The 13,505-nt window shown below is 35.3% G+C and overlaps 1 protein-coding gene across 1 annotated transcript in view; it reads right to left on the minus strand.

The window, feature by feature from the left end:
* ADGRA1 (adhesion G protein-coupled receptor A1) overlaps window positions 1-13,505 on the minus strand; it is a 290,403-nt gene that overhangs the window by 156,326 nt on the left and 120,572 nt on the right. Inside the window, exon 7 of the mRNA XM_049810494.1 lies at window positions 2,600-2,813. Coding sequence (XP_049666451.1) covers window positions 2,600-2,813 — 214 coding nt within the window. The remainder of the gene's footprint in view (window positions 1-2,599; window positions 2,814-13,505) is intronic.

Below are 13,505 nucleotides of genomic sequence, written 5' to 3' on the forward strand. Positions count from 1 at the left end.
GTGTTGTAAATCCATGTCCAGAAATATCTGAAACTACCCAATAAAATAACCATCGAAAAATGTTTGAATAAGCAGCTTTTGGAACAGGACTACACCTCTTTGTTCAAAACTAGCTTCAGAAATCTTTAAATTGCTAAGCAGCACAAGCCAAAGCCTGTCCCTTAGTGCAACCACAGAAAGCCACAGACAGTGGACATTTGCTGTAAAGAGTAGGTATAGGAAGGCAAAATATGACACTGTAAGAACTGATTTTAAATTACCTTTATTCTTACTCCAAATCCTATCATTAACAAATGATAACCTCAGGGAGGCATAGTCTCTCTGATCTTTCACAGTGCCTCATATAACTGTAATTTAGTTTTAAGAACTATTACAAATTAGTGTGTAATAGCATGTAACAAGCATATTAATACATACTATTGTAACATGTAATAAGTTTGCTATTACATATTATTTTAACATGTAATAATCATAATGATATAAATGGAGTTATAGACATGGTCATGATGATGGGATTAAAATTAAGAAATGGTGAGGGGAGTTTTTACAATCATAACTTGGCCGATGTTTTCTCATTTTCAACAAGAAGAGACAATACATCTCTATATATTAAAAAAAATATCGTTGACTTCAAAATAGTATGGTTTTTAAAAGCTAGTTTCAAAAGTATAAGTCTCTCATGCCTTTAGAAAGTTAATTTTGATCAGCCCCTTGATCAAGGCGGAGGCATATCTGCCTGAGTTTTAGCATTTTGGACTGGATAAGGACCATGCTGTACAGTAAATGCAGTGTTGATCGCCTACTATATTGTGAAGTGAAACATATAGCTCAAATAAGTCTTGTACACTTTTAAACAGCTGTTTAATGGTTTTGAGTTTAATTCAAAAAATATTTTCTCTCTTTTTGACAGTCTGTATCCCATAACTTGGACAAGTCAAAGTATTTTTCCAGTCTATAACAGCAAATACGATGACATATTTAGAGAACATTCTTTCTGGGTATCTGGTACCAGTGCATACTGCAACATGAGCATCAAGGTCACCTATTTAATGGCACAGTAAACAAGGTAGGTAGCAGATCAACCATCCTTACTAAAATATTGCTATGGTAGACAATGATTTTTATTTTATAGTCTAGCAAAAATTAAATATTATAAGGTAAAACTCAGTCAAGCTACTTCTAAACTAGCTTTTTAAAAAGGATAGCTATTTTGAAAATCATAACATTTTTAGGCAATTCATTTCAGTTTGTTACTATGCTCTACAAATTGCTTATGTAGTGCAAAATATAATTCAGTTGAAAAATATAATTAGGTGATTAACATCATGTCTTTTAACTTTTATATCATGGAAATAAGAAGAACATGCTTTAAGTGACTCAGCAGTTATAGTATAGCTCATGCACTTGGCATTACCATACTAATTGGTCTAAATGTCTTTTTCATTATCCAATATAGACGTACACATTAGTATTAGAAGAAAGCCAGTAGCTGTGAGAACAGGTCAGATCAATGCCTCTAGATCTATAGGACTCCAAAAGGGGTCAAATAATCAGTGAGTAGACGAAATTAAAATCCATAAAGCCGAAGACCCCAGTGGAGAGGAATTAATTTGACTCCCTTCATAACTTTCATTTGATAGTTCAAAAAGCATTTCAGGTCAATTATATTAATAGAAAATGGTTGAGTGAAAAGATGTTAATGATGATCCAAAGCCAATTAGCATAGCTATTTTCACTCCATCTTCTACAAAGAGAAAGGCAGAACATAGACACAGAATCAGACTCTCTTTTTCATCAGTGATGGAAATTGGCAGAGGACAAACGGATATGTGCAACAGCTTAGCAGCTTTTAGTGACAAGGCAATGCTCTATGATGAAAACCAAAAATAAACACAGAAATCTGTAATAATTTATTAAGTAAGATTTAAAAGGGAAATCTGAAGTAAAATTGGAATGATATGGTCATTGCCAAATATGAGTTGTTAGTTCTTTTATAGAAGCCTATACTACTTCATTCCTCTTGCATTTTTTCACATCAGCAAAGGTTTCTGTAGATCTCTGCCTCTCAAGCACACAGGGGCACACAGATGGTAAAATTCATAGAAAGTTGGAAAATGTTTTAATAAGAAACAAATATGAGATTACCTAACTAAAGAATGTAGGATCCAGTATATTGGAACCTACAAAAATTAATCCAAGCCTTTTAAATTGATAGTTCTTCACAGGTAGATCACAATTCAAACTTCTAGACGGTGTCAGGAAGAAGTAGTTTGGCTTTGAGAAGTAATCACTGTCATATGCTACTAAAGCTATTCAAAGTTCAGTTTCTTCTGATGGTTTACTGTGTAAGAAACTGTTTTTATATGCTCCAAACCCATAGTTGCTCAAATCTGGATACTTAGACACAAGAAATACAGTTTGGAAACACAGCCATTCATAGCCATGAAAAATCTCTACCTGTGTGTATTCAGATTCAAGCGTGCAATTGAATTGCTTCAGATAAACCAACTCCTGATGCATGTTTTAATGAGGCTTATTGCACATGTTGAATCTGTTCACCTTGCCTACAAGTCTGACTGCTACAAGGGTTATACGTTACCGTGTAATTAAGCAGCAGTCATGAATGATGCTGTCCTCCACAAATACTCCACTCTCTTCATCTGTTTCGACCAGGCGACCAGCATGGTACCAATGTACTTGGGTGGTATTGTCAATGTATGTTGCAGTACACTGAAATGGCAAGCGGTCACCATGAAAAACCACTTGTCTTTGTGATGGGATCAGCTCGAAAAGTGGAAGTTCCAGAGGCCCAGCTGCAGGCAAAAACAAAACAAAACAATAGGAAAAAAAAGGTCACAATGAATTCCTCTCTTATGAATGTGAACTAATTGTATACATTTCTAGCTTCTTAGATCTTCACATTAAAGCATGAATATAAAAGATATGCCCACAAACTACCCACTTAAGTGTGATCAAGTTGTCAGTTCTAGAGATCACATTTCTTTAGTTGGTGTGAGCCCAGATAATTACAGGATTACTAGAATATCTGCAGAAAATTGGTTTCACAGAATAGGTCACAGAATGGCCTGAGGTTGGAAGGGACCTTTTGAGCTGCTCCAGCCCAGCCTCCTTCTCAATGCAGGATGCTTTACTACAGAGGTATACAGAAAAAAAAAAAAAAATCAGTCTTCCAATTAACAAAAAAAATACAGCTATTAATATAGGAACAGTTAACATTTATAAGACCACTTTACTGTCAGTGGATGAAATTCCCACTGTGTTCCAGAATGAAATTTACTCACTGTAGAGAGCCTAAACTATATTATGTGCCTGGGATTTGGATAATAATAAGGCTAATAACAAAACTTGAACTTCCTCCTGAAGTTCAGCTGTCCCTATGATTTTTCACTTCCCTGTTCCTTCTGCCTCTTCCACAAATCATCTTTACTCTAGATGTTTACTCAACATTAAATATTTATCTAAATAGCTCTTTTTACTTTTTAATGGTGGAGTACATTTTACTATCTTTTTTTAATGAATTTTTTCTCTCTTGACTTTACCCAAAAAATACCCCAATAATGAGAATATTGCATATTTAAAGCAGAATTTTACAAAAAACAGCTGCCATAATCACATACTCAAATGCCTAAACACAATTAAAAAACAAATAGCACTGTAAATTTGAAAGGCATATGCATTTTTGACCCTGCTGAAAGTCTGCTGATTTCATAGATTTGACAGTGATTGAAGGCTATATCCTTCAATCCTAAAGTCTCTGTAGAGACTGAATCTCTAGACAGTATTTGTTTTCTTCCATTTTTATTTCTAGATCCTGAAACTACCTTAACACGACTTCTGTAAAATATTTTCTATACATTATGAGATTAATGCTATTTCTTTCAATTTGTAGCAGAACATTGAAAAGGAGCATTTTAGGAAAAGTAATTGAAATAAAGGGTCTGCATCTAAAGAAAGAAGATCATCTTCTGTGGGATAATAAGGAATAAAGGAAAACCTCATTTTCTTTTTTCTGATATAGACTTCTTAGGCAGGAGAAGAAAATTACTACTTCTGATACTTTGTTATCATCACACAAAATTCTAATGGTAATGAAAATACTAAAGACTCACATATGTAACTGAACACCCTATCATGAACATCTGCACAACAGTTCCTAAAACACAACCTTTTCACCTATAATACCAAAACAATTGACTGAGCCCGTGTCACTTTATAACTTCACTACTGCAATCTCATCTTAGACAAAATCCCTACAGTCTTGCACCTTGGAAATCCTTCTACCTTGATGAGAAAAGAGAATTTTTAAGCTCGATCTTCTTCGCCCTCATTTTTCTTCTGTTTTCATTTAAAGGCCTCTCATCATTAATATCTATCCAGCCCACAGGGTTGTCAGTTGAAAGGTCACCCTTCCACACTTGCACCACTAGTAACTATCTCAAACATCTATTTTTCTGACAAGTACTTTAACATTTTTTTTTTTCCCATTTCACTGCTTACTATTTTATCTTCCTTAAACTTTCTCCTCAACATCCTCCATTATCCACAATAAATACAGACAAACTTAACCATGCCTAACCAGATTGCAAGCCATAAACACTGGTTCTACAATTGCAAAAATTTGTGGACAACCAATAGTCTTTGTTCCTCTCCTTACTCAGCATCCCACCCTAACACACTTCTTTATGTCATTCAGCTGTTGTCTTTGGAACACTTAAACTGTGAGAAGCTGCATTTATAAATGTAGCGTTGGACCCTCAATGCTCTTGGGGAATTTAAATATTAAATAGTATATTCATCACCTGTTTTGAATAAACGGTGAGAGGGATCACTTCTACTATTTTACAGATTAAGAATGCTGGCCAGCATAATACACAGGATTTGTACATGAGTGAATAGGTGATATTGCTGTCTGAGAGAAGCACACAGAGGATTAAGGGGCTAGCTACTAGCTACTGAAATGTTGGAAGTATGCTGTGACTATAAAGGGCAAGCTTCAGAAACCCCTCCTTACTTGCATATACATCTTGTAGTTTATCTTCTGATTGCACCTATTATTTGTGGACATGGATGCATTACTAAAAATTCCTTGAAACATACCTGGTATTTTTATATAATCTTTGGCTTCTAACTAAAAGAAAAGAAAGTAAACCAGATTAATACCTCATTCATAATAGCTGCAGGCTTGGTCTCAGTCATTTAAATTAGCGGTTTTTACTAAAAGATGGAGAGAACGTCTCCCTTCAAAAGGTTGCAATCTTTGTGTTGCATTCTGAAGTCAATTATGGAATATAAGTAAAAGTTACGGTGTGGAAATTTAGCCATAAATTAATGGAATGATTATGAAAATGGAGTCCAGAAAAACTAAACATACTGTCACAAGTACAACAGCAATATATACTACTCACAGGAATAAAATATTTCTCATGAATCCAGTAATTTTTAACTGAGGATATTGTATCTTGTCAAATGTTTTTGGTCATGCAGTGAGTGACCCATTGCGTCATGAAGCTATGAAGTCGTAAGAGTGTGAACTATAGTATCAATATTTCTTAAGTCAAGCTAAATAACTTGCCTGGCATATGGATGTAGTGCAACACTATCACTTTGAATTTATCTCTGCCTTTATAGTTGGGCTGTCTCTCCTGTTATCACTTCTGTTGCTCAGCCTTGGGAATCATGAAACTCAGAAATGGAGTGGGAATGAAGTGTTCTATACAGATTTTGTCAATTGATGACCAGAACTAAATCAATTGATGACTAGAAGTAAATGAAATCTTTTTTTACTACAGCATATCAAAAAAGGAGAAAATGATCCTTTGATTTACATCAGTCATATCAACAACCTACTCTTTTTTTTTTTCTTTGCAATTCCTTCAAAGTGCCAACAAAGATGCAAAGGGAATGAAACATACCTTTGGTTTACCATTAGGCTAGGATATCCTTCTGACCAGCTGCACCCTTTGAGAATGTACCTAGCTGGGTTGGCCAAACAGACAAATATAATGCTGCAGGCTCATTTTCAAAGTGAAACTAGTAAAATTTCTATGGATTATGACATTTGCAGACCATGGAAGGTACACTTAAGTACTTCTGCAAAACATCTGCTTTTAATCTCTGTGATGTTTACAAAAAAATGATTACCAGAGCTAATCTTCAGTTGTTTTCCAGGGATAATCATGATTTAAATGACTGAGGCTGGTTCTGCAACTATTACTCATGCAAAAGTTCCAGTTGAATTCAGTGACATAGCTCACAGATATAAGGATTAATTGCATCAATAAGAGTTTCGGGATTAGGAAACTCTTTTTTTTAGCCTTTACTATTACTTTACTATAGTAAATTATATAATTTACTAAAATTGTAGCCTTTACCCTGAATGGCTATAAAATGATTGTATAGTTCCATCAGCATCAGCAGGAAATACTTATTTTAAATCCATAATCCAACAATCCTTCAAATTCAGAATAAAAATAAAAGTATTTACTAATGCTGTACACACGTTTTCAAGCTTGACTTTGCGAATAAAGTAAGAAGAAATTCTGAAAGTATATGGAATGATTTTGGCATTGATTTGACAAGACTTGAAATATAACAGCTCTGGCAAACATATCCCTACACAGTAGAATTTTTCTCTTTGATTATGTGATTACTGAAGACCAAATAAATATATGTCATCTCTGATGCTCATATCTGTGTATGGCCGATACAATAGCCTCATAAGATTAAAAATAATTTACAGTTTACTATTGTATCCTGGGAGATGAGGGACTAACTTAGGGTATTTATCTAATTTTTACACATGAAAAATATTCCAAGATTCTCCTTCCAATACAATCTACTCTGCTGCCCTCGAGTTTGGAGCCAGCACAACCATCTGCAAATGAGAGGTGTGACTCTCCTATAGGCATTTAGATCAAGGGCTGCTGGAGTGTTTTAAAGTCTTTACCTGTCTTGTCTCTCTAGTCAGCACTAAACCATGATTGCGGCAGAGCACCACAGGAATCACTGATTGCAGCATGAATCTAAAGGTCTAACCTGTCATTACAGTAATTACATCTTTTTCTTTATCTTTCACTTCTCAGCACAAAAAGGGTTTTGTTGACTGAAGGCCAGATTCTTTATGCGACCCAATCTTGTATTTCAGATTAGCTCTAGACTAGAATACTGAGGACATATGGAAGAGGAATCAGGTTACACAAATACCACTGAATTACAATATCACTTACGTCCTTCTCACAGAAAGTATATCCCTGCACATTTTAATGCATGTAGTGCCCCAAGATGTATATAAACTTGAAAAAGAAAATAGAAATTATTTTAATAACCATTAGCTAAAATAGAAAAACAGCGAGGTGCACTGAGGCTCTAAGGAAATGTTCCAATGCATATGACCTTAATATCTTTATAAAACAATTTCTTTTATACACATGCACACACATTAAATACTTTCTGTCTTTTCCTTACAATTCAGTTCTTGAGATTTTTAAAATAGTTAAATTTTCCATCTAATTTTGGCCTTCTTTTTTGTTTACTGTTTTAAAAGATTGAAAGAAGAATGTGAAGGAAATACTGCTGTCACTGGACATACATGGAATGCAAACGCTTTCAAAAGACATAACATAAAATGCATTTCTAACCTGTATTTCAGTTACATTTTAAATATAATATGATCACATTTAGAATGTATGCACTTCTAATGAATGGACACTACTGTTTTCTGGGTGAATGATCAAAAGCAAATACATAAGCACAAAAACTGGCCCATGCAATAGATTTGTCTAAACACCACAGAAAGTTGGCTAGTCATTGACCAACATGACCAGCACAAGGTATTGGAGACATGATCAGAGAAAAATGAAACTACGTCCTACCTCCAGCCATGTTTGTTGCGTTTTCTGTTGCATAACCTGTTACCTGGGCAGCACAACTCTCTACAGCTCAAGGGCTACTAAGTGAATAAACCTGGTTACTACACTCGTGCATTCCACTGTTCAGTTTACCATAAACACAGTTTTCTTCTATACATTCTCCAGCCCTCATGAACTGACTCTGTTTGATATTGGCAGCTTTCACACAGAAATAGGAAAATCCACGGGTTTCTCCAGGTTGCCCACGCATCGGTGCAGCATTACGGTGCTCATGTCTCAGGATACACCATTAATTCCTGCCTCTTGGTAGAAAATTCAGTTTGCTACACTGCACCCACTTTTTTTTGGACAGAAAAAAGCCAGAAGTTGGCATTTTGCTTCTTGTTAATCACTTATTTATTGTATTGCCAATGGGCTTTTCATTTGAACTGAGTGTGCCTACAGAGTGCGGCACATCCTGCTGACAAAAGTGTGAGTTAGAGCTCTAATATTTGTTTACAATCTCAGTGGGAAAGAAATGTGCATGGAAGGCATGGGGCGGGGCAGGGGGGAGCTGGAAGTGAGGGCAAAGTAAAGGAACTGGTCCAATAAAAAGGACAGATGAAAATGAGGAAAAACAAATTGGAAAACATTAGTTAAAAATCAAAATTGCTGATGCAGCAAATTATATCTGTTGATATTTGCTGAATGGAACTGAAGAAAAGAGAGTGATCTGAATTGCTCTGAAGGCCAGTTCTGCCAAGAAGAGGAGGTGCTAGTACACCAACGCCAATTTCCATATTGCAAAATTTGCTGACAATAACTAAAGTTTTGGTGTGGAAGGTCACAGACAGTGCCATATGCCAAGGAAGTCAAGAATGAATACAGAACTGGAGCCAAGCTTCAGTTTTAATAAAAGCTTTGCCTGGCTCCAATTTTAACATAATATCAAGAAAATACAGATGCCAACATGTATTAAACACATCAAAATAAGATAAGTCTTTTGGGCTTGGGACAAGAAAGCTTTGTATCATATTCATTTACCACTCACTGCAAGAAAAGTGGAGCTTCTGTTTGTGTAATAGCTTCTTATTTCCACTAACTTCATAATGTTGGCAGGGCAAGGCATATTCCACACCATTTTATCAGTCTCTTTCCCCCTCATACATGCTTTTCAGACAGGAATATAAAGTAGATGCATTTTTTTGCAGCATCTCATAATTAAATCACAGGTTTATGTTTATTTTGTAATGCTAAGTGCTACACTGAAATGGCATCTACTAACCAAAGAGCAAGAGTTCAGACATGTATGCTGGTTTACTTTAAGTTACAAATTTTGTATTGCGTTTTACTCCTGCAAACTTCTGTAAAGCTGTCAAAGCCGAGAAAAAGAGAGAGAAAGAGTGTATGTCTCACGAGCAGGCATAGCAGTCAGTGGACTGAGGCACTGATAAGAATGTAGATGCTGCTGCAGGGAGCTGAAGAGAAGTAGCAATCCTAGGATTTATCCTGAGTTAGAAGTATGGCGAGCCCGGGCTGTCACAGTCCACTGCTACTGGGGCTTCAATTATCCGGGTTAGCTAACCTCAAAAACATACTCCATACCTACAAAACAGAAGATTCAATCCTGTGCAGTTATTCCAAGAGCAGCTACAACGTTCGCTTTGGATGACAGCCTCACGGAGAAGCACTTGGATTCCATAACTTTGCAGATTTACTTAATTAAAATAAGTTACACTTGTGTAGAAACTAAGGAAGGCTGAGCTGGAAAAAGTACAATTCAAATCTGGTCACTTTTCGCAAATCCAGGTCATACAGGTTTCAGCCAGAATTCAGCAGGGGGATGACAAGTCCAGCCATGACAAAGTTATTTAACTTGTCTTTACAGGAGTTTCCCACAGATTTATAAGCCCCCGTGGAAATAAATTATCATTTTTGCAGTGGGTCTAGCAACTGATGCATGTTGTGTCCATTACAACCATTTTAAGTGAGGGAGCAGTGGAAAAATACTTTCTTATTTACTGATAATAGCAATGATTTACTTGGTAGGAAAGTAGAGGTAGAGAAATACGTAAGTAGCAGGTTTCACTTAACAGCATTTAATATAAATGCCAAATATCATAACATTAGTTTGTAAAATGACAACAGCTACAAGCAAAATTTCTACAACAGGAGATTCAAGGTTTCAGTCCAGTTAATAAATTAATCAAAAATATTATCTGCATGAAGGCAAAATAAAGCCCATATCTTGCATTGGCATATCTAGCAGGAATTTAAAACAAAGGGCAGAGTTTCTTCTTCACTGATTTCTTTCTTGTCAAATAAAACGGCTGCCACTTTTCAATTTCTTATTTTCAAATTGTCCCAGAAATCTATTTTAGAAGCTGGGGAGCGTTTGATTATTTGCCACATCCCAAAACTTGAAGACTGTGACATATTGACAGCTATGGTATTGGAAGATTCATCAACAGAAATTCCTTCACCGGCAAGAGTCAGAAGCCATTGCTAGAAAGGTAATTTTGATTACTCAAATTAACCTTATGGCAAGCAAGCTGGCAGGCTCACATCTACACACACTCATTACAGCTTGCAGTTAATAGAAATGGCTGAGCAGTGGCAAGGCAAAGCACCTAGCTCTACAAAATACATTTATTAACTTTATCTAACTGGGAAGTACAGTGGTAGAACTCATCTTTCCAAGTCTTAAGCACCACTAGTCATCTTCTTTTTATTTTCATCATTACTACACACTTAGACCATGGAAATATGGCAGCAGGAATGTCCCAAGAGTGGCAGTGATTGCCCCTAATTGGCCAGAGTCCAGCAGGCTGCACGAATACCCATCTGTGCTGCAAGAATGCCAAACAAAAAAGAAATGTGAAAGTCATAAAAGATGCTGAACAAGTGACAGTTCTGTTGAAATAAGAACTTGTTCTAGCCATTGTATGAAATTTTTCTGCTCCAAACTCCTCTCAGCCCAGCTGACAGTGTCAGAAACTGCAGCTCTCAACAGCCATTTTTATACATATATTAAAGAAGGTGCTGTATGACGAAATGTGCTATAAAAATGTGAAATATCACTATGGCATACTCCACTTAATTAGAACAGAGAACGTTAGGATGGAGGCTTTATAGGGAACTTTCCCATGAGAACAATTAAGATTAATTACAACAAACTGTGATAAGTGCTATTAACTGAATAATATTAACATAGGTTTGGTAAAGAAGCTTATATAGTTTTATCTAAAAACGACCAGTATAAAATTTAACCCTTGTCTTTCAATGTGCATGTTACCATGCTAAGAAAAAACAATCTATCTTCTGGGATACTCCATGGGCCTTAGTCAAGACTGGCTGTCTTACCGTTGATTTGCTCATGAGCAACTAGCTTTTGGGGATGGCCAGTCAAGTCTCCAAGGGCAGAAGTTTTGAAGATTAAAGAGGCTTAATTTCACTGATATTATCCTCACTATCTCTTAGCTAAATTTTCCTTTAGTTAGTTTGCATGCTTTTTGGAACAAGCAGGCAAAGACAATGTAGAAAATGAGACACAACTGCACATTAAAAACCTCTGAGGTAGTTTAAGAGTAAGCTATGGTAAGAAAAACAAATTGGGTACATTTCCAGCATCTCAATCAGCGAGATTTCAGGGATGAAAAGTTCTGTTGAACTATATTTTCATGTGTGAGCACAGATGCAAGAAAATACGAAGTAGTAAAGCTTCATCCTTTTAAGTTTCTGAAATGATCATTTTAATACTTCTGTTATTTCACATTTATGTTTTAAGTGTTATTAGTTTTGTGCCCCAAACCTTGAAGCAGTATTCTAAATTACCACTAAAGAAATTGGATACTAATGTTTAATATTAAATGCAGTTTAATATTAAATTTTCCACAGTTTGAGACTGATCATAGTAGAATGAGAGATCTAGAATTTGGAGCCAAAAGGTTAAAGCATTGTTGGTTTCATACTACCAAATGGTAGTATGGAAACCAACTTTGATATACAAAATGGCCACTTCACTCTGACAGAAAATTAATCTACCATATCTATCTCTGAAAGATCCAAAATGTACAGTTACATTATTTGATTTATAGGCATTCTGTTGTTATGCATATTTTGTTATTAAAGAAAATCCTGAATTGCTAACATTGTAAAATAGAAATAATTGCAAGAGGATTTAACTACAGCTAATTGTATCACTATCCACATCTTGTAAAACCTAATCCTGTGAAAGGTTACTAATGTGAATATTCCTATTTCAATATAATTAGACCTATTCATATGATTAGGCACTCCCTGCAGAATTGGAGCTGAAGTCTTGATCCCGCATATTCTTGAAGACAATGATGCTCTGCATGAATGCAGCAGGCTGTCTGTAGGCTGCCAAGAAACTGCAGGACTGGAATCTAAATCTGGATAATTAATCCATCATTCTTTGTACTTGAGATTTTGAGTTTAGTCAGTTACTACATACTGAAAAAAAACCCCACAGTTCAATATTTACACTGTGTTAACATAGTAAGAATGACTTGTAAATGAAGAAAGAAATGGCTGAAACAATATTCTCGAGCCCATCCCTAAGCTTAAGTAAATAACAAATGAGACCAAAAAATTGTTTTGGGAACACTGAGAGAAATAAATGAAGAAAAAAGTGTTCCTTGTTAGCTTTGAGTCAGTATTTGTTATTGCAATATATTTCATGTAGGAAAGGAAACTTTCAAGAACAATCTATGTGCATATATATGCAATTTTCATTTTAAGACTCGAATGGCAATGTAGATAATTAATTCTTGTCACCATACAAAAAAAGTAACTGCAGATCTCATTTCTTACCCTATAACCCTAGCGCAAAATATTTGACAGTATTCTTGAAAGCTGATGCAGAATGAGGCTGAAGGCCTTCAGATGATTTCAGGCTTAAATTTAAATGTTGAAGAAGTTTTCTTTCAAATATAAAATTTCCCAATATCAATCTAATTTTTTCTACTGTTAGCATTTTAAAAGTACATATCTCTTTCAAAGTTCTTGCTATTGGAGAGTGGAAACACACTTACTCTGCTAGGGATGAAGGGAAAACAATGTGCAAGTACATCAGGTCAAATTATAAAGACATTTCAACATATATATAGCATCTAAAACATCATTATTCCACCATTGCTGAGAAAGCATTTAAAGCTACACTGTGTTTTAAGAATCTATGTCAAGGAAAAAAAAAAGCTGCTTCAAAAAATGAAAGTACTTTATGCAGGAAGTATAGAAAAGAAAATGTTCTCTTTTTTCCCCAATGGTATTACTCTAATTGATTTAAAATGCCTCGAATATTCTGAATATTGGTGGTATTTTAGGTAAGATTGCAAAAAAAATTACCTATGAAAATAGGCTAGGGACTTGCATGTGGCCTGAGAGAAATATGCCTTAATGTTCTGCTGATATTTAAGCATGAGAAATGCAGATTAGAAAATGTGATAGTAGGTAAGTAATGATGAAAGTACTTCATACCTTCCTATGTAAGAAATTAAATCTTAAAATGGTCACAAAAGCTCTAAGAACACAAGTAGAAAGAGTGCATAAAGAATATAAATGTGCTCTTATTTTTTTGCTTTGCACCAGTTTCAGTGTGAACAGGTATGAAGC

Source organism: Accipiter gentilis, chromosome 9 (genome assembly GCF_929443795.1).
Source record: "Accipiter gentilis chromosome 9, bAccGen1.1, whole genome shotgun sequence".
Classification (NCBI taxonomy): Eukaryota; Metazoa; Chordata; class Aves; order Accipitriformes; family Accipitridae; genus Astur; species Astur gentilis.